The 20,918-nt window shown below is 42.0% G+C and overlaps 1 protein-coding gene and 1 pseudogene across 2 annotated transcripts; both read right to left on the reverse strand.

Annotated features, from left to right (window-relative positions):
• Positions 1 to 2,512: 2,512 nt before the first annotated feature.
• LOC101717384 (beta-defensin 119) lies at positions 2,513 to 12,984 on the reverse strand. Of its 2 annotated transcripts, none has more exons than XM_004840608.4 (2): positions 12,834 to 12,984; positions 2,513 to 2,786 (listed from the first exon to the last, which is right to left on the reverse strand). In XM_004840608.4, exons 1-2 carry the CDS (start codon positions 12,889 to 12,891, stop codon positions 2,593 to 2,595), a joined length of 252 nt encoding a protein of 83 aa, XP_004840665.1. In that variant the 5' UTR covers positions 12,892 to 12,984; the 3' UTR covers positions 2,513 to 2,592. The 2 variants fall into 2 exon arrangements, with proteins under 2 accessions (XP_004840665.1, XP_004840666.1); XM_004840609.4 differs by lacking the exon at positions 12,834 to 12,984 and adding an exon at positions 6,159 to 6,712.
• Positions 3,893 to 4,897, reverse strand: LOC101717033 (stathmin pseudogene; annotated as a pseudogene).
• Positions 12,985 to 20,918: the final 7,934 nt, after the last annotated feature.

Below are 20,918 nucleotides of genomic sequence, written 5' to 3' on the forward strand. Positions count from 1 at the left end.
AGGATATAATACAGCACTTCTGGCTGGTGGTAGCATACCATGCAGACCACACTACAGACCTGGCATTGATTTTTCCTCCTTGGTCAGTTAACCATGGAAATTCCAAATGACACCATTAATGTGTTATGAGAAAGAAGAAAGCATAAATGGGTACCAGAAGCCTCTGAGCTACTTACTCCTGCAGTACATCCTTTCCAGGCCTGCTAAGTCTGAATTTTGAACATATAATTTCCACAGAACATTGGAATGCATCTTCATAATACTAATTTTATTATTCAAGGGGTTACATAATACAATACCTAATTCATAATGGAAAATTCAGGCCTGTGAACTTTATTTTTTCAAACCTGTCTACTATTCCTGACAACTGATAACAGAGTCTTTGGAGTCCTCAGTCTCTGAAGTATGGTTTCTGCTGGCCTTAATTTATTGTGCCTTCTTTCCTTGTGTGTTTTGTGATTTGGGGTTCTGATTTGTGCATTTTCCCTCAGAACTTTATCCAAATATATTGGTTGAGTCCTTAGTTAAAGGTCTACTCCTTCATTTACTTCTGTATGAAATCTTGGCACTATAAACTTGGGTCAACTTTAAACTAAATTATCAGTTTAGGTTTTTTTTCTCCAAACCACTCATATACCATGAATTCAGGCTGAGAGAATAACAAGGGTCAGTTTGAGGTTGTAAATATTCAGTGAATTTTTTTAAATATATATACTGAGGACCAAAGTTCAAAATGAGACAATTTTCCTTGAGAACATCTGTTGAAGGAGAAGGAATGTGTAACTAGTTTGTCCTTATATGTGTATGTCACACTGTCAAGACTAAGAAACATGTAGGGGTGTCCTACTAAGGCAGTTCCTCTCCTCTGCCCAGTCCACCCTCCCCAAAACTATAGCAACCAAAGTTGAAATTCACCTGATTCAAGCAATGTCTTCAAGGCAAAAGCCAGCTTCAGCTACTGCCTTCAGAGGAAGGACTGCTTGCACTTGCCCTTGGCTTTGTTGGCCTTACTTTCTTGAAAGGTCAAGAATGCTTAAGACATTTTGTTGTATTTAGTGAAGTTTTTAAAAACTATGTTCAATGAGAACACCACCTGGGTTCTTAGACCAACATCCTTTCTGAAACACAGGTTTAGAACAAGCATTTTTCTCTAGATCTTAAGCTTTGTTGTATGAGAGGATGGAGGATGGACAGCAGCACAGGAAAGGAGGAAAGATTATTATCGAAAGATGAAAATATTGCTCAATTCTAAACCCAAAATGCTAAAATAATTGCTTCCTTAAGTTTAGGAGAGCCATACTGGCCAGGCATGGGCTCATTAAGCAAAGCAAAGTGTTCAGCATATATAACATGAGGTTGTGTTGGTTACAGATGTAGGAATGGGTCAATCATGGTGTGTGTGGGATTCAGAGATCATTGAAAAGTCATTTCAAAGCATAATTCTGTCATTGACAATGTGTTGTTAGAGGTGTGTTCACTCAAGAAAGTTTTCATTGCTCAGCAAAAAGATTTTAAGAGACTTTTTTTTCACTTGTTATCATAGCTGTAGAATTAACAGCTTTTTCCTGGAAATATGGAGGATTTTTAATTTTTAATTCTCAGAAAAGAAGAGTAACCTCAGAGGACTGCAAGAGGACAAATGAAAGAAGAAGCCCCATAGATAAAGGAGGAAGAGAGGCCTAAAAGTTAGGAAAACAAAGAACAAAGTCACAGAACCCAAGGAAGTTAAGGTTTTTAAGGAAGGAATAAGCTATGGTGGAAATGCTACCGAGAGGCAGAATAGGATACAAGTAGAACAATATCCCAAAATTTTCTGAAAGGTGATCCACTGGTCACTTGGATCAGAGTCAGTTCTGTAGAATAATCAGAGCAAAAGCAAATTATAATGAGTTGGAGAGAGTCAGAGGACAGAGAAAGTTAATGGCCATCGGTAAATAATCTCCTGTTGACAAAATTTGCAACTAAAGGAGAAAGAAATAAGATATTAGTGGGAAGTAAGATATAAAAATAAAATTACAATTTTATGTTAAAATCTGGTGTTGGTTGTAATTGTGGGAATAAGCCTTCTGGATTTTCAGGAATGAAAGGATCTTAATAACCATGAACAACAACAGCAGGTAATATTCAAGTTCTTTTTGCAATAATCATCCACTTGAACCCCAACCCACAACCTGAAACTTTGATAAGACAACTTATTCCACACTACAACAGTTCTGTTGGTTAGGAAGTTCCTCTGTGAACTAAGCCAATTTTGTCTACAAGTTTTCTGCCCACTGCTCTACACATCCATCCCACTTGTTCTGCTCCTCTTCTGAGTCCTCCATAGCTCTGCATGATCCCTTCAGCCTTCCCTTATTAGTGTCCACTGCTTTCTCCCCTCATCTTCACTGGCTGGTCTAGTCCTTTTGCTCATCACTCCAGATCTCTGCCACAGGCTGCAGTAGAGACATCTCACCATGCAGAACCCAGTCTCTCACTGTGGTTTCCAGTGAATAAAAGACAGACAAGGGTGGCAAGTGCATGAATTTTAATCAGGGGGATTAACAGCAGCTCTGTGTTCCCAGAAGGTTTGAGGATTGTGGTGGCCAGCATTCAAGGTATCTTGGGCCAGTGGTTCCCATAAGACCAATCATTATTTCCCTCTGCTCCGGTGATGCTTATCCTCACGTAGGACTGGAGGCAGCATGGTTGATAATTTCTGCAGTAGTAGTAGGGCTGCTCATTCTTTTTGCAGGAGGGTCTACAGACTCCAATGTTGCCCATGCATCGAAGGATGGGATGTTTTCCTGGCCAGAAAAAAATAACAATAATACTAATCAGTTTCCACTTAGCAGTAAGAGAGGTAGGGTGAGTTGGGGAGTACAGTAAAAACCTAAAGGATGATGGCAACTTCCACTTCCAAAAAAATGGAGTCAGTGCCCTTTTCTGTGCTTGTCCTTCTAAGTAGAGTTTAAAACCCTGAGCATTATACATAAAGAAATGTAAGAATACCCTGTAAGGTGAAGAAAAGAAGGCAGACCAGGCAGAAACCTCAAAGAATGACAATCACAAATTTCTTTGGTGTTATTTTTTTCATTTTTCTTCCGTTTAGTTTATTGGTTCATTTTAGGTATACAATATGATGACTTTCATCATTGGGATCTTGTACCTTTATGTGACGAATCTTGGTTCTTATTTTTTCTCCATTCCCCTGCCCTCCCTTCAACCTCTCCACCCCTCCCTATTTCCAAAGACTTTGTTTCCATTTTTTCCTTATCTCATGTTTATTCTCTTCCCTTCTTTCCTTTCCCCTACCCCTCCCACCTCCCCTTCCCCTTTGGACCTTTTCTTCCTATTTCATTTATAGCTAAATGGATGCACATTAAGGCCATACTCTTAAGTGAAATAAATAAGACACACGTGTAAATACCGAATAGTTTCTCTGGTGTGAAAAACTGAAAATGTAAATAAGGATCCTTTGGTTTGTTTTTGCTTTGTGTATCCCAGACTGGTGGTGGAAAAGCTGAAAATCTGGAAACACAAATAGTTGCAGAGATTTTTTTTTTAAGTCTGTTCTCTGTAGCCAAAGGGCAAGGAAAGGGACAGCATAGCAATAGGGACCAGTCAAACAGTGATCACTCTGCTGCAGTCAAAGACCACAGAAAAAGCTATAGCCCCACTGCCACCTCCATCAAAAATGCCTGGGGCCGGGGATTTAGCTCAGTGGTTCTGCCACCTGCCTCACAAGCACAAGGTCCCGAGTTTGATCCCTGGTACCAAAAAAAAAAAAAAATGGCTGAGTAGAGAGCCTAGACTTCTGCTCTTCCCAAGCCATGAGAAGGTACAGCCTCCTATGGTGGTATCAGAGAGCACTGAATGGCAGCTTGGGCTTTTTTTTTTTTTCACTGCCACCAACAGCACTGTGCAGTTTTATTAACCATTCAAGTACAGTAGCATCTGGTAAAATTGGGACAGAATTGGGATTGAAAAATGAACAGATATTCAGCATCTAACAATTTAAAAGAAGCCACTACATACTCTTTTCACAAACATGTTTTTTCACAGAGCCAATACAGTACTAGCCATTAACCCAGTACACCAAGTATACTGAAGTAGAAAAGACGCAACAAGAAAAATAGCTACATTAGAAAGACCAATACTTTAGAAAAAGAGTAAAACACTTTTAGTTTCTCCCCTTTAACCCCTAAAACAACATCTTACAGTTTGGATCTACCTATACAGTCCTACCATCAGCTTCTAGAATATTTGTCAGGAGAGAAAAAATAAAATGACACTGGCCAGTACAGTCTTTGGATATTTAGGAAGGGGACGGGGAGAAAGTCAGTTCTCCGAACAAATTAGTCAGCTTCAGTTTCATCAGCAGGATCTTTGGAATCTTTGTTCTTCCGTACTTCTTCAATGTGTTTATCCTTCTCTCGCAAACGCTCCAGTTTGGCAGCCATTTGTGCCTCTCGGTTTTCTTTGTTAGCTTCCATTTTGTGGGTCAGTTTCTCTTCCGCCATTTTACTGAAGTTGTTCTCTTCTATTGCTTTTTGAAGCACTTCTTTCTCATGGTCTCGTTTCTCAGCAAGCTGCTTCAAGACTTCAGCTTCATGGGACTTGCATCTTTCTTCTGCAACTTCTAATTTCTTCCGAATTTCCTCCAGGGAAAGATCCTTCTTCTTTGGAGGAGAAAGGGGGAAATCTGGGACAGATTCTTTTGACTGAGGGCTGAGAATCAGCTCAAAAGCCTGGCCTGAAGCACGTTTCTCCAGTTCTTTCACCTGAATATCAGAAGAAGCCATGGTGAATAGAAGACAAGAGACTGGCGGTGTATTCTACACAATCCACTGGTAAGGAAAGCCCTGCTCAGTCCGAGCCCCTTGGCCACACTCTGAGCCCAGCTTGGGCTTTTGTCATGCTGGGTAGTCATGAGGCCATCACCACCTCAGAAGGTCAATAGAAATCACATAAGCAGCCTCAGTGTCCCCCGCCTGGTAGGAGGAAGGCATCTTTCCATTTCCCTGATGGGTTGGTGACAAAAGAGACCTAGTGGAGAGTAAAGACTTTTACCATCATGCAACAATTTACAGGCTGCCAGGGCCCACAGTGCTACTAAAGAGCACATGGGGAACAGAACACCAGTCCCAGCCAGGGCAGTACCAGAGGAGGCAGATCTGGGACCTGGGACTCCCACCAGTACTCTGCAGTAATGAGGAGCCACCTGGCCCCTCCCACCTCCATGTCAGAGGAAGCCACGTGGAGAAACTGGGCTTCCATGCCTCCTGGAAGTATCAGGGAAAAGGCCCCTTTTCCCTGCCCATGACAGTGCCAGAGCAGGCAGGTTAGCACCAAGTGCTGGGGTATGAAATATATTCCCATCAAATTTGACCAATAGTAGTCCTTCAGTGGTAGAATGTTCTTTTTGTTTGTTTGTTTTGGGGGTTTTGGTGGGGGATGCAGGCTGTACACACATAAGAACCAGAAACATGGTTGCTAGTCTGTAGTAAGCATTTAAAAAATGTTTCCCATTTTTGGTTTTTGCTTGGGATCAAATCTAGGGTCTTGTGCTAGGCAAGTGCTCTACCACTGAGCTATTCATGCAGCCCTAAGAAATGTTATCCATTAGCATTTGTCTTCATTATTTTTCTTGTAGCTGAAACAAGATGGCTTTAAATTAAATTAAAGGAGGAAAAGTTTGTTGTAGTTCACAGTTTGTAGTGGTTTCAGTTCTAATTGGCTGGCTTCAAAGAAGGGTGGCATGGCAAAGGTGCATCACAGAGAAGAAATAGTCCATGGTAGGCAGAAGGCAGCAAAACAGTGAAGTAGTGAAGCAAGCAAGAGATAGCAGCCCTCTTTCTGTCTTGTATTTTATCCAGGCTACACACACTTGTGGGGGTAGCACTTACACCAGGATGGGCCTTCCCATTATCCACACCCAGAATTATGCCAAACCCATCAGTGGAGTAATTTAGCAATCACACACACTTAATCCCAGCATCACACACTCTAGATACAGCCACCTCTGCAAATGCCCCCACCTATGACAACATGAGGCTTTGGAGGGGACATCTAGACACCAGCCATAACAGCATTATTATTACTCCTCCTTGGAATTGAGGTCTCCAAAATAAAAATTATCCTTTGACTAGAAAGAAAAATTTTAAAATGATCATTACCATTTGCTGAGCATCTACTGTGAGCCACTTGATATATATCCATCTAGTCTTTATTATAGTCCTTTGAAGTGAATGCCTTTGTTCCATTTCTTGCCTTATTAAGCTGAGGAAAGAGAGAGAGATTATGCTGGCAAAGCCTCCCTGGCTGCTAGAGGCAGAGAGAGGACTCATTCACAAGCAATCTGCCCTTTCTCATGTACCATATTGCCTGTCTACCTGGTAGGACTTTATTTTGAGGAGAGATTGGTGACTCCCTGGATAATGACAGCTGGGTTCTGGGTTGTCTTCACTGTTGAGCCCAAACTTTAAAAACTGCCATTACAAGTCCTCTCACCCATTCCATGAATGATTGTTAGCACCTAATATTGTCAGATCTTAAACTTGGCACCTGGCACAAAATGGTCCTCTACATCCAACTGGGTTTAACACAAAATCAAATGTGTACTTATATACACAGCATGAAAATCTTGGTCCTTGCATAAATAAAAATGGTGCACTCCATTGCTTTTGTCTAGGACATTTGTGTTGCCTAAGCAAATATTTTTACCCCTTTGGGATCTGGGCAAGAAGAGAAAATGAATCCTCAGTATATGTGGTTTAGATTCCAGGTGCTGGCATGCAAAGCAGAGGCTGAACAGTACATCAGCAGGCTGCTCATCAGTCCCATGAACGGTCCAGGACAGGGAGAGGCCTGGTCTTCCACCTTTGGGATCAAAATCCTTCTACACCTGCCATGCCAGCCTTCTCCACAGACAGGCATACTCTCTATCCATCCTTGGCATCCCCCAGGTTGTCCCACCAGGAGGGAAAGAGAGAGCCAAAGAAGCCTTAAAAATACAAAGGCCAAAGCCACATCCCTTTCTGTCACATCCTCTGGAGATGAGGTCCCTTCTCATTTTCCTTGAGGAAAAGCGCCAATATGCATTAGAAAGAAGGATGGGCAGAACAGGACATCTGAGATGGTGAATCCAGCCTGAAGAGGATGGAGAGAGGCCACAGCATCCCAGAAAGGGATTTCACAAATGCTCAAACTAACTCCAAGACTTTTGTCAGGGGCTTTTTTTCCCCTCATACCCATCCACCTGTTGACTCCATGTCACTCAATGCCACTACTCTCTGTTTTACCCACATCTACTTAATACCATGTTCAATGTTCCCTCAGCCCACTCTCCAAAAGCCAGCAAAGAACCACTATTGATCCCTGCATTGTCTCTAACTATGAGTGTGGCTCACTTTTCCTCCCTTGAGCCTCAATTTCTCCATCTGTGAAATGGGAAAATAAGAAAAGTTCTCCTGGACCCTCCCAGCACTGAGGGCATTGAAGAATGAAGGAATTGTTGAGGGTGGTGCCTTATCTTCCAAAGGAATAATCTGAGGGAATTTTCAAAATTTCACATGCCCAGAGATTCAGGCACATGGGTAAGTGTCATCTGAAAACTTCTTGTGGCTCAGTGAAGAGATCTGAACCCCTTCCTCACCCCAGCAGTTGCCTCTGGGTACCCAGAGTTAGGCACAGAGGAGGTTCTTAATAAATGGTATTGGCCAAGTGAGGAGACAAGTATTCCTAATGCATGAATTTGTGGAGGATGAACTCCTGTTTGTGAAAGTATCAATGCCAGGCCTCAAGCGTTAGGGAGCCCTGGGCCTTCCCTGCACCACCTTCCACCCTGTGAAGCCTGTGTGTTTCAAGAGCAAGCTAACTGAGGAACAGAAAGACCCAAAGACTTGAGCGAGACCTAGGAACTCCTCTGCACCCTTCTCTGCAGAGGTCTTCTGTTCCCCTAAACTCAAAGGATTCCAACCTCGTCCTTCTGTGCCCACACCAAATCCATTCATGCTGTCACTTGTGAACCCATCATTCATCAATCAATCAAGAAATACTTTAAATATTAGCCTCTGTGCAAAGTACTGGGCTTAACACTAACCAGATAGCTGTAAATAAGATCTTGGCTGAGCTCCTAAGGTTTTCCACTTAATATGTGCCTGGTTGGAGGATTGGCAGGAGGGAGACAGTAACTCAAACAATTACACAATAACATGGTACATAGCATAACTTCTTAAAAGTGAGTTTGTGAACCCAATCAGAACTCAGTTGGGAAAAGAGAGATGATCTACAAAGGTGAGATCAAAATCTGGGAGAGGAAGGCAAGTGGAGGGTCGTGTATCATATGTACATCAGAATACTTAAATGTTAGGATTCAAGCTAATGAAGGAGGCAAATAAAATACATTCTATCCCCTTCTGTGAAATAGTCCTTTGTACTGACAAGAGAGATCAGATTATAATTTATAAATTCTTGGATTTCTCAGAGTTGGTGCAGAAACCAGGCAGCAGGGGGCAGCTGGCCCAGGACCCCTTCTCTAACATCCCAAGCCCTGTCCCCAGCTGGAAGGAGCCACATGCACACAGATGTGGACACTCCAGCCTGAACATCCAAGCTCTGCCCATTTGCAAACAGGCATGTCCTTGACTCTTCTCCTGTCTAGGGGTGAACACCCAGTTAGACCTACCTTCCAGGGGAGGACCTTGGGGACAAGCGCATGGAAGCAGGCACAGTGGGCCTTTTGGGTAGGCAATCTCAGGTTCCAGTACTCACAGAGAAGTCCAGAGATTGGAGAGGGCAGTCACAAGCTTGGGACAAGAGGTATGTCCCTCCCATCCCAATGATTCCTGCCTCCTCCATGGGGAGGGTCTTAGCCAGAGGAGCCCTGGAATAGAATCAGGATCAGGAGAGGGATTTCTCTTTCTAGGATCTAAACAGAAAAATATTGAATTGAAAGCAAAGTATCTTCCTGGATAGGAGTGGACTCCTGCTCATCTCAGTGCCATTTTTGGTGCTTTATGGAGCCCCCAGGTCCTGAACTCACCCACAGGCAATATAATTCGGGGTGGGGGGACTGTTTTGGACAAATGAAGCCCTAAGAATAAGATTTGAGATACTAAAGCCTGGGAAGACACCCAGGTTTTCTAGATTCCCTAGAGATTTCTCTAGGATTTTTAAATGTTTCCCATGAGTTAGTCTTCCCCCAGGCTAAATTATATGTTGAAATGAGATAGCCTTCTGTCTCAATAGAGTCTAGCACAGCCAGAAAGCATGCAGCACATATTCAGTAAATGCCTGAATAAATCAATAAACAACTGCATCAGCTAAAATTTATCAAGGGCTTACTATGTACATTGGGGTGGGGGGGTCCACAATATTGATTATGCCCAAAGCAGGATATAAAGAGTTAACCCCACAGTTGGCTGGTTTATAGAAGTGAGTCAAGCCAAAGCCTATGTGCCAAGGTCAGAGTAACTCACACCCAAATTCCATTCCCACAACTAAAACCTTCTTACTAGGAGGACAGGTTGTTCTAATTACAACCATATATTTTGTTTATTCTGTTCCTAATTCAAGAATGCTTTGTCTTGTCCTTTATGAGCCTTGCTTACATTAATTTCCATAGTAACCATGAGACTGTGCATCCTCGAACGTAGTCCCACCCTCACATGTGGCTTGCCTTTACCCAACTGATTATTAATAAAAATCAGTGGCTTGGATGGGCCTGAACCTTTTGTTAAAGCAGCATTGGCCATCTTGGTGTCCTGCTTTCTGTCACTCTAAGTTTTGTCTTTTAGCTTTTTTCCTCAGGCTTGCATCACTGAGCAGGAGACTGGAGCCAACTGCAGAGGTTTCAGGTAATGTTTCAGGGGTTCTCAATAGTACTGGACACTGTGCATTATTTCATTTCATTCTTACCTTTATCCTGAGATAGATAATACTATTTTCTAGTTTTCCAGATGGGGAAGCTAAAGTTCTGAGACTTTTATACACAGTCTGCTAGTTTATGTACAGTCTCTAGCAGACTGGAGATAAATGAATGAGTAAATTAATCCATAAAAAATGTAAAAATGAATAATGAAAAAATTCATATATTGATATGGAAATGGGTAGATTTGCACGCTTTATCTTTTTTAGCACATGGGAACCTTCTGACCCTGAAGCTGTGGGCTTCAGAGAATGAGGAAGCATTTGAGCTGACTTTCCAGGAAACCCAAGATTTGGGCTTTACCCAGTACCCCATTCATCCCTCTCCATCCTGGGCCCATTCACTACAAGATGGACCAGTTATCCCAGCCCAAAGATTCTCCCACCTTTCTATGCACCTTTCTGTGTACCTGAAGTGCCTTTAAATCTTACTGCTCCCCCACACATTAGTTTCCCCAGTGCAACCCCTTGTAGGGTTGGCATATGAGGAACCATCTTGAAAACTAAAATTGTAGCTGGGCATAGTGGTGCACTCTTGTAATCCCAGCAACTGAGAAGACTGGAACAGGAGGATCACAAGTTCAAGACCAGCCAGGGCAATTTAGCAAGACCCTGTCTCAAAATAAGAAAAATTTTTAAAAGCTAGGGATATTGCTCAATGATATTGCTTCACAAGTTCTAAATTCAATGCCCAATACCACACACACACAAAACAAACAAACAAAAAACCCTGTATTCTTCTCCCCTTTGCTAGGGCCAGTCCTAATGACCCCTCTCTACCACTACTTAACTTTGTCCTGCCAACTCCCACCCTCGATTCATTTTGACTGACAGACACAAGAAATATATTTGTGAGTTTAATGAAATGTGGAAACAAAGGAACCTGACACTAAGTCATTTCTATCTGTGATTTCTATTTTTCTTTCTTGCCCTGAATCACATGGACATTATAGGAGTGGTCTAGCCAAGATCTCCATCAATTGTTATCAGCTGGATTGTTAAATGCTGGTTAAGGACACAGGACCATTTTCAATTTCAACTGTGTATGGTGCTGTCTTCATCATCTCTGCACACCAGCTGGCAGTGTCCATCCATCCAACACTGTATTTCAGGCACAGGAACAACCATTAAGTAGATGTTAGTCACTAATGTGGAGACACAAGAGGAAGCAGGGAAGCAATAGGGGAGTAGGGGTGGGAAGGGGAGAGAGAGGACTCAATAAGTAACGGCGGACCCGGTCCCAAGAAAAACAAGAAAAGACATTGAGAGGGAAAAGAAAGGAGACAATTGTTCCAACTGGAAATTTCAAAGTTTTCAGGAAAGACTTTCCACCCTTCTGTCTTCTTATTCCCCAACTTCCTACTTCTTACTTTGGAATCAATTTGGATGCTAATGAAGTTCTCACCAAATGAAAGAGCTCGGAAATGGTGGAAAAAGGACAATGTCCAACTATACCATTGGGAAATGATTTTAACCCTTATTTACACTTTCAGTTTCTCACACTAGAGAAACTCTTTAGTATTTACACATGTGTGTCCTATTTATTTCACTTAAGAGTATGGTCTCGATATGCATCTATTTAGCTATAAATGACTCTAGCTTCTCATTCTTTATGGCTGAGTAGTACTCCATTTTATTTTTTAAAAAACCCACATCTTCTTTATCCAGTTTCCGGGTGATGGGCACTTGGGCTGTTTCCAAGCTTTAGCTATTACAAACTGTGCTGCTATAAATATGGGTGGACATATATCACTGTGGTGTGATTCTTTTAATTCTTTGGGGAAGATCCCCAGCAGGGGAATAGCGGGGTCAAATGGGACCTCTAGTCCTAGTTCTTTGAGGTATCTCCATATTGATTTCTACAGTGGTTGCACCAGCCTGAAATGAATAATTGATAATTTGAAATAGGAAAAAAGGTCCAAAGAGGTACAGGTGAAGGGAGGGGAAGGGGAAAGGAAAGAAGGGAAAGGAAAAATTATGAGAAAAGAAAAAAATGGAAATGAATTCTATGTAAATAGGGAAGGATGGAGGGGGTGAAGGGCGCACAGGTAATGGGGAAAAAAATAAGAGTCAAGATACATCATGCACAGGTACAAACACCCAATGATAAATGTAAATGTATGGTATACCTAAAATGTACCAATAAGAGAACTTAAGAATTTTTTTTTAAATTGGGAAATGGAAGAGACTCACATTACAACTGACCCTACTCCTTATGAAGAACTTGACTCTGTAACAGAAGCCCAACCAACCTCAGCTCCAGCCACAACCCCACCTGCAGCCTTTCTTGACCAAGTGCAAACTCAAAACCTAGCCAACTCCCAGCCTTACTCAACTCAATGGCCCCTGAACCCCAACTCCAAGCCAAACCCAAATCTAATGAAGTTGCCAATCACAACTCTCAGCCATCAATAATGTGAACCCAAGCACCCTGCACCACTGGACAATAACTCCCATCCTGAACTCATGCCAAGTTTAATGCCCAACACCAGTTTCACCCAAACCAAAATCCTTTCCCTTCTCCAACTTGCCTCATACCATCAGCAAATCCCAGCTCCTCACCTCCAGCTCACCCTAATGTGCCCCCAATCACTCTAACCCCAAGGTTCCTCCCATCCAAACTCACCCCCAGCCTTCAATCTAATCCCCAATAAGTCCCCAACTTGCACCCAATCCCTCAGCCTCAAGCTCTCTCATGCACCCACCAGGATGCCACCCCTCCCCTTAAATGCCAGCTATTTCAAACACCTATCATCCCATCAGTTAGCAAAAAAGAATCAGGGAGAAACGTTAATGTGATATGATCCCGAGAAAGCCTCCCAAAGCTGCATGAAATGAGCAAAGGCTGGGATGCTGCCTCCAGTGAGGGGGGAGAGGGAAGGGTAGATGCCAGAATCCCAGACCTTTGTGAGATCCCAAGTTACCTGACATCACTGGTTCCATTGCCAGAAGGATGGCAAGAAACAGAAAAAGAAGCTTCATGGCTCATAGGGTCTGGGAGAAAGTGGTGGCTCAGCTGCAAAGTTTAGAAATAGAGTTCCTTGCAGTGGGTATGAGCCTCCTTTTATCAGCAGAGCCACAGACAATGAATTAGAACAGGAAGGGACTTGTACAAGGTCAGCCAGGCCAAGGGACAATGTGTAGCAGATGTGTTAACATAGCACAAGATGGGCGTGTGGGAAACTGGCCAGCACCTTGGCCAGAGGATGCTCTCCCTCCTGGTGAGGAAATGGGAATTAAAGCTGTTTGGCTTTTTGAGAACCACAAAGGAATTAGATAATTAATTAACACATAAACATATGTCAAGAAACATTTAATTTTTTAAAAAAATATTCTCAGCTTTCTGACAAGGATACACACATGTACATCTTTCTGAATCTTGAACTTGCCAATCCTGTTCACTCATCAGGGACTTAGCATTTGTCCTTGATTTTCCTATAAAGCTCTTCCTACCCATCTTTCCACGGACATCTCCTACCACTCACTCCCTCATCTCAAATGCCTCCCCTTGGAAAGGTTTTCGCTGGTCACTCTAGATGACAATACTCCCATCTGCAGCCACTTTAGATCATAGTAGGGTTTTGTGATCTTTATAGATTTATATTTAATCTTTATTTTTTCATATAATGTCAGAAATTTGGCTTGGGCTATGGGTTAGATATGGTTTGAATGTGTCCCCTAAAGTGTTGTGTGCTGAAAGCTTGGTCCCCAGTGTGGATATGTTGAGAAGTGATGGAAACTCTAAATAGGCCTAGTGCAAGGTAATTAGGTCATAGGGTTGTTGCCCTTGGAAGAAATTAATGTACTTCTCAAGAAATTCCAGTTAGTTTCCAAGAAAGTGAGTTGCTGGAGCTGAGGACATAGCTCAGTGGTAGAATACTTACCTAGCATGCACAAAGCCCTGGGTTCTATTCAACAACACCATCAGAGAGAGAAAGAGAGAATAAGGACTGTGCCTCAGCTAGAACTTAAACAAGAGACTATGAAAGATAATGAAGAGAGAAAAAAGAGAATTCATTAAACACCTACTCTATAGTAGACTTAGAGAATGAGTCTTTGTTTTGCACAGATTTAGATTGGAGTGTTGGCCCTGATGTTTAAATGATCTGAGACTCCTATAATAAAATACAAATCATAACAGTGTCTAATTTAATTAAATGGGATAAATTGTATAAATTGCTTAAGAGGGGCTTGCGGATTTAGCTCAGTGGCACTGTGCCTGCCTCACAAGCACAAGGTCCTGAGTTCAATCCCCAGTACCAAAAAAAAAATTGCTTAAGAAACTATCTGACACATAGCAGGTGCTGAATAGCTATTAGCAATTATAACTGTTACTTTTGACTCTTATTATTATTGTGATGATCATATCTATCATTATTATCCTCAAACAATTCTGAGAAGTGAAAATCATAAACCCCAACTCATATGGGACAAAATTGAGACTCAGATGACAAAGGGAATTGTTCAAGGGATTCCTAGGTGGAGGGAAGAGTAGAAAATAGAAATTAACTTTTCATAGAAGGCCAGAAAAATGGTTAGTAAGCAGCTCTGATTATGAGTACTTGAGACAAAAGGGGAGTAAGAGGAGGAGATGAGGCTATAAGACCCAATTACCTTGCGGGGCTTAGGGCCACACTCAGGGCTTGGGACCCATGGTATAACCATTAGCAGGTTGTAAGATTTTTTAGAGAGCAGCATGACCTAGAAAAATCACTGTACGGCCTATGTTGAAGATAATAACCAGGGCAGAGGTGAGGGAGGGAAGATTAGTAGAGGCTGTTTCACGTCCCTGGATGAAATGACAAGGACTGGGCAGGGGCTGGGAGACAGCACATAAACGCAAAGGAAGTGAGAGAATGCTAGAGCCCTCAGGAAAAACCCTCCCCGCTGAGCTTCGGAGTAGCCACGGTACTCAGCTAAGGAGCACAGACTCTGTTAGGCTCCGTGACAGGTGCTTCACTCACCCTCGTATTGTCTCATCCTCCGACCACTCAAAAACAAAAATTCAGGAGGACAAGCATCCTGCCCAAGTAATACATAGTGTAATCCTGGATTTGAACGGTCCCCAAATATGAGGCTTCTAGTGATGACTCTGTCTTCTCCCGGGAAGCCGGGGTCCAGCTAAGTGAGGAGGTCAGGAGCCTCTAGCCATTCTTGCCTCAAAGAATTTAAAAGTCTCTATAGCACAAAGGTGAAAGTAAGATCAGAGAAATATTCATTTGTGGCCTTCACTTTTTATAGCAGCTTTATTGAAGTATAACATATATACCATCAAACTGACTCATTAAGTATAACTTCGATGATTTTTAGTAAATTTAGAATTGCACCACCATCACTATAGTCTAACTTTTAGAACATTCCATCACCCCCCAAAATACCCCTAGTACCCATTTGCAATCACTGCCTAATCACAGCCCGAGCTGAGTTGGGAGCTTTAAGCGATAAGAGGTGCCTATCTGGTGTGTAACCCAACACCTGGCAGGAAGTGAGAAGCCCAAACATCTCAGTTTCTTGGTGCTGATGTGTGGGAGGAGGGTGTGGGAGCCTTGAGCTTGTCTGGCCTCTACCGTCTCAGTTCCTCTGCAGGGTGGGGGTCAGGTGGAACCTGGAGAAAGGAGTCACAGTCCAGAGAAGTCACTGCAGTGGGGGCCTGTGAGCAGGACTGGAGAGCTGGAGGGGGCTGAGCATGTCCTTGGGCACAGGCAAAGCAGGGGCCAAAAACAAACCAGGAGTCTATGCAGTCCCTTTAATTTCAGCAAGCAGGAATGTTTTGCATCACTTCGCAGGAGTAAGATTTTATTGCAGACTTGAGTGTTGTTTTAGTTTGAATTCCACTTGGGCAGCACTGTACACTTCTTGATGTTTAAGATCACAAGTTGTTAGAACCTATATTCTAAAGTTAGCCTCCTATGTTACCTTGTAAAAGTCACTTGACCTCTCTGAACCTGTTTCCTTGACTATAAAATGGGAGTACTAATTCTTTGTAGAGTTAATGTGAAAATTAAATGAGTGACTATAGGTAAAGCACTTAGAATAAGTGAGCAGGAGGCCAGACTGGAAGAAAGAGTCCAGAAAACAGGGAAGGGGGCGAGGCTTGATCAGAAAGCCAACTGGGCCCATTGTTGCTGATCGGTACCTCAGACGCACCAAGACAAGAACAGACTGTAGCCCTAGACTTCCTAAATCTCTCATTCAGGTATGGCCTGGCCTGGCGAATTCTGAAGACTCCACATCAACCACCCCCTCAAACTGTGCAGTTGCATTTTTAAGTTCTTAGGAGACCACCTACACCCCACAGCCTGAATCTAACAGCAGGAAATGGAGGGAACTATGCACTGGTTATCAGGTTCCCAGGAAGGCTTCTGCATAGGCCTGCACTTGAGCCTTGTCCCATGACCTCCTCCACTAACCTAAGATGAGAAAGCAAAAGAAATGAGAACTGTAAAATCACATTGTTTTAAGGACATCTTTCACTTCTGTGCATTCACCCCATCTCCTCACCTTCCAGGTGGAACCTATGGCTTGGGGGAAAACTATATGAAGATCAAGATCGCATGGAAGTGGGGTAAGGAAATAGAGTGGCTGGATTCTAGACAAATCTTCAACACAAGCATATCCCAACAATATCCTTTCCAAGCAGTGTTGCATGGAAGAAATAGACGAGAACAGGGAGTATTTCATCTACAATTCTTTAAAATATTGAGTCATCACCACACTCAGTGCTCAAGGAAATGCTATTTTTACTCATTTATTTTAATTCTAGTTCCATGACACCACTGCACATTCTTGTTCCATCTTCTGCTTCATCCTAGTGTTCCTAAGAAAAGAGGATGGACCTGGTACTCACCCATAATGCTGATCTTTATTTCCCTTGCTTCTTGCAGTCAGGGTATGGTTGACAAATGATATGTTTACTCTTCCTCAGGCAGTTCTGGGCAGTTGAAGAATTGTTCTTCACATGGCTGCTTCCACCAACCACAGGCCTTGGCTGCTTCTCCTCTGCAAGCTGGTTATCTTCCACACAGGAAAACCCATCCAAATACCTGGCCCCTCATGTTCTTTGTCAAACACACTTGGGACCAAACCTCCGTCTCCTTTCCCATTGCAAAGAGATCTAGAGCCCCGCCACATGCCACAGCACTCTTCTCTCTTGCCCTTGAAGCAAAAAGCCTTCACCCTACTCCTTCTGTAACAATACAATCTAAGTAGCTTCCTTGTGCCCAGGCCTGCCCAGCCTCTAGACAAGGGTTGTCTTCAGGGAAGCTCCTGAAACACACACACACACATTTTCAATTTCCTAGTAGAGAAGAATGGCCAAGATTCAGAACACAGAATCCTGGATTCTCTTCCCAAAAATAGGGCAGAAAAATATCTTTTCACTCCTTTTTCTGATGCCTACTCGAATAAAATTACTCTCAAGTGGAGCCTTGATGGCTGGCCTCATATGAGAAGACAAAAGGAGAGCATCCAAAGTCTTATGTCTCAAGATAGTGCACATCTGCCATCAAATTTTTCAATATTTGCCAGTGTACAACTAGATCTTCATGGTTTAACACATAAAACAAAGTCTTAATGCAAATGTAACCAGAATGTAGATAATTCCAATCCACACAAATAGTATTTCCTATCTCTCCCTTGTCAGCCAAAGCCAAATGTACCCTGTAATATATTACAACTTTTTATGCCCGGATTGGGAAAGGTCCTTTCCTCTTGATCTTGGAGTACATCAAAACAAGTCCTGGAGTAAATAACTCCCAGACCTAAGACAACCATTCCCACTGACCTAATTAAAAGCGGGAGACAGCTCTTTCCATTGTGGTAATTTCTTCAGGAGGATAATTGCCATGTTCTATGCCTAGAAATTTATAATTATTTGAATTCACATTTTTTAATCTCAAGAAGAAGCTATTAGATATCTTATACACACTTCCTCCTGGCAGGATCCTAAACTCATACTGTACTAGCCACTCCTCCACATCAAGGAAAGAGGAGATTTTATTGAATGATAGATGGTAAAATGGGAGTTAGGGGGGAAAGCCTTGAATCTTACACATGGGAAAGTAGGAGAATGTGAGATAGAAGACCATTCTTGATGTTAAATATTTCCATAGCAAATATTTATTGTGTTCCTACTATGCACCAGGCACCAAGGATGGAATGGTGAATAAATCCAACAAGGACTCTACTACCATGAAATCCAAATTTTTGTGTGCAAGCAGACAAAAAATAAATAAATAAATAAATACTGATCTTTAAGAAGTGCCAAAAAACAAATTAGCAAAGTAGTATAAAAGACTGTAATAGACTTCTGGGAAGATGGCAGAATGGTGAGCATCAAAGAAACATCCTCTCCAATGTTTGGAATCCAGACGATGGAATAGAGCAACATAAGGAAGAGAAGGAGGAGGGAAGTGGGTCTCAAGGACCCAGCAAGAATTTGAAGTGATAATTAGAGCCCACAGGGAGAGTGAAGAATGAGGGAAGTGGTCCCAGCTGAACCTGCAGAGGCATGATAGGTACTGGTGAACTCAGAGGCCTCCAAAGAGAGAGACACCAGTGGAACAGAGCAGTGGACATTGTGGACTGCAATGGCTGGTGAATTATTCAGGTTCAGGACCCCACCCCCGCCGGCCAGAAAACAGCGAGAGGCCAGTAGTCCTTTTGGAAAGGGGCCAACAGAAGGCAGAACTCAGAACAGCTGTGGGATTGGCGCCATCTAGTGGCTCCAAGTGTCAGGGTGAGGCGCAACCAAGTTCAAGTGGGCAGGTCAGGGAGCCAAGTCCAAACCCATAGGAGTCACTCAGAGTGCTGTGGGCTGAAAAACTAGGGTCTCGGCCTCACAGCCAGAAACCAGAAGCAGCTTGAACTTCAGTGAAACTAAAGGACCAGGTTTGTTGGGATTATCTACCACCACCATAATTCTATTGCTGGCTTGCTAGGATCAATCAACACAGATCTGGCCTCTATCTGGCCCCTCTGCCAACCAGGAACAGCAGGGATACACCCTTAAGTGGACTTTTTTTTCCTTTCTTTTCTTTTTAACTTTTAATTTTTATTTTCTATTTTTTCTCTTTTTCTTGATAGTTTGTCCTTGTTTTTATGTGAGAACATTGTTTCTAGCTTTTGTTTGTTTGTTTTGTTCTGTTGTTTCTGCCTTCTTTCTTTCTCTTCTGTCTTCTTCAACAGTTCCTAAAGCTTGCATAATCTTCCTTTGTCCTCCAGCCTTGCTTCGAATCTCTTTCTCTTCTTCTATTTCTCTATTTTTTCCCATAGCTCCTTTTAAATTTTCTCCTCTGAGGGTAAAAATCACCATATTGAGGGGATATTTACTGTACACAATTTTCAGGTTTGTTTTAGATTTGGTTATATAACTACAAATCCTGTTCATATGATTAAAGGTGACGAATTAATAGTTGCCACAGTCTGTCATTTTCTAGGGTGTGTTTAATGCTATTCTTATTACTTACTGTGCTACTTTAGCCAAGGTGACATAATTGTTCTAATCAGTTCTTCTTCCCTATGCCAAGATTGAGATTGCCTGAGGGTTGTAAGGAATATTATAGGCCAGTGCCAAAGAACCAGGGTCTAGGCCAAATAGGTAGCAGCTTCTCATCCTGAATAAATAACAGAGATAGGATCTTGCAACAGAATCAAAACCCAAAAGTCAGGTCCAGGGATTTAGCTCAGTGGTTCCAACACCTGCCTCACAAGCACAAGGTCCTGAGTTCGATCCCCAGTACCAAAAAAAAAAAAAAAATCCCAAAATCCAAGCTACACCTTGGAAAACATCTCTGAAAAGTACTCATTCTCTAAGGGTTCTTGGTAATAGAAATAAAAATACCTAAAATAAACAATTCACAAGCATCAACACAGGAATTAAACTGAAAAAAAAATTGAAAATGAGAAGGCACAGAAGCAAGATGTAACCCCAGACTTTCAGCTCACCAAAGGCAAACCTGAGGGGCAATGAGGTGGAACAATTTAAAAGCCACCCACCTTTACTCTCTGAAGTGGTAACAACAGAAGTAACAAAGCAAATGAATGAGGTTCCAGAAAAAATCAAATCAGAAATAATTTCTCAGATAACTTCAGAGATTATGGCCATAATGAAAGACATGATCAGTGAATCTAGAGAAGACACAGACAAAAAAAATAGAAGAGCTTAGGAAAATCATAGAAACCATGAATGCCAATATAGGAAAGAAATGGAATCCATGAAACAGATTCAATCACATATCCAGAAGATTAAAAATTCTACTGAAAGTATACACAGCAGAATGAACCAATGTGAGGATAGACTATCAGATATAGAAGATAGGTTGGAGTTAGTGATCAGGCAAAGAAAGATTTCTTAAAAAGAGCAAAGGACCACAAAAAAACTAGATGATGCAAAGAAGAAAAACATAACATTGATTAGAGTCAAAAACTAAAAGTTTTCACTCTAAAATCAGGGACAAGACAAGGATACCCACTATCACCACACTTATACAATATAGTTCTGGAAACACTAGCCAGAGCAATTAGACAAGAGAAAGAAATAAAAGGATTAAGGATAGGAAAGAAGTTAAATTATCATTTTTTGCAGATGACATGATACTCTACATAGAAGGCCCCCAAAACTCCACCAAAAGACTCCTAGATTTAATGAACAAATTCAATAGCCTAGCAAGATACAAAATCTATAGCGTTCCTCTACACAAATAACAAAATTGCTAAGAGACAAATTAGAGAAACACCTTTTCCAATAGCTTCAAGAAAAATGAAATACTTAGGAATCAATCTAACAAAGGAAGTAAAAGAACTTTACATTGAAAACTACAGTAATCTGGAAAAGGAGATCAAAGAGGATATCAGAAAATGGAAAGATATCCTTTGTTCTTGTGTAGGCGGCACAAATATAGTGAAAATGGCCATACTTCCAAAATTGTTATACAAATTTAATGCAATCCTGATCAAAATACCAATAGCATACCTCACTGAATTATAGAAAACAATCTTAGGGCCAGGGA

Source organism: Heterocephalus glaber, unplaced genomic scaffold, assembly GCF_053883595.1.
Source record: "Heterocephalus glaber isolate CG9 unplaced genomic scaffold, H.glaber_assembly_v1.0 deba00001532, whole genome shotgun sequence".
NCBI classification, from domain to species: Eukaryota; Metazoa; Chordata; class Mammalia; order Rodentia; family Bathyergidae; genus Heterocephalus; species Heterocephalus glaber.

What these genes read in the sequence shown, in the direction of transcription:
- LOC101717384 (XM_004840608.4), bottom strand. Translation starts at nt 12,891, where the DNA reads ATGAAGCTTCTTTTTCTGTTTCTTGCCATCCTTCTGGCAATGGAACCA. An exon ending in AATGGAACCAGTGATGTCAG is followed by an intron (nt 2,787 to 12,833) that starts GTAACTTGGGAT and finishes TTTTCTGGCCAG; the next exon opens with GAAAACATCCCATCCTTCGA.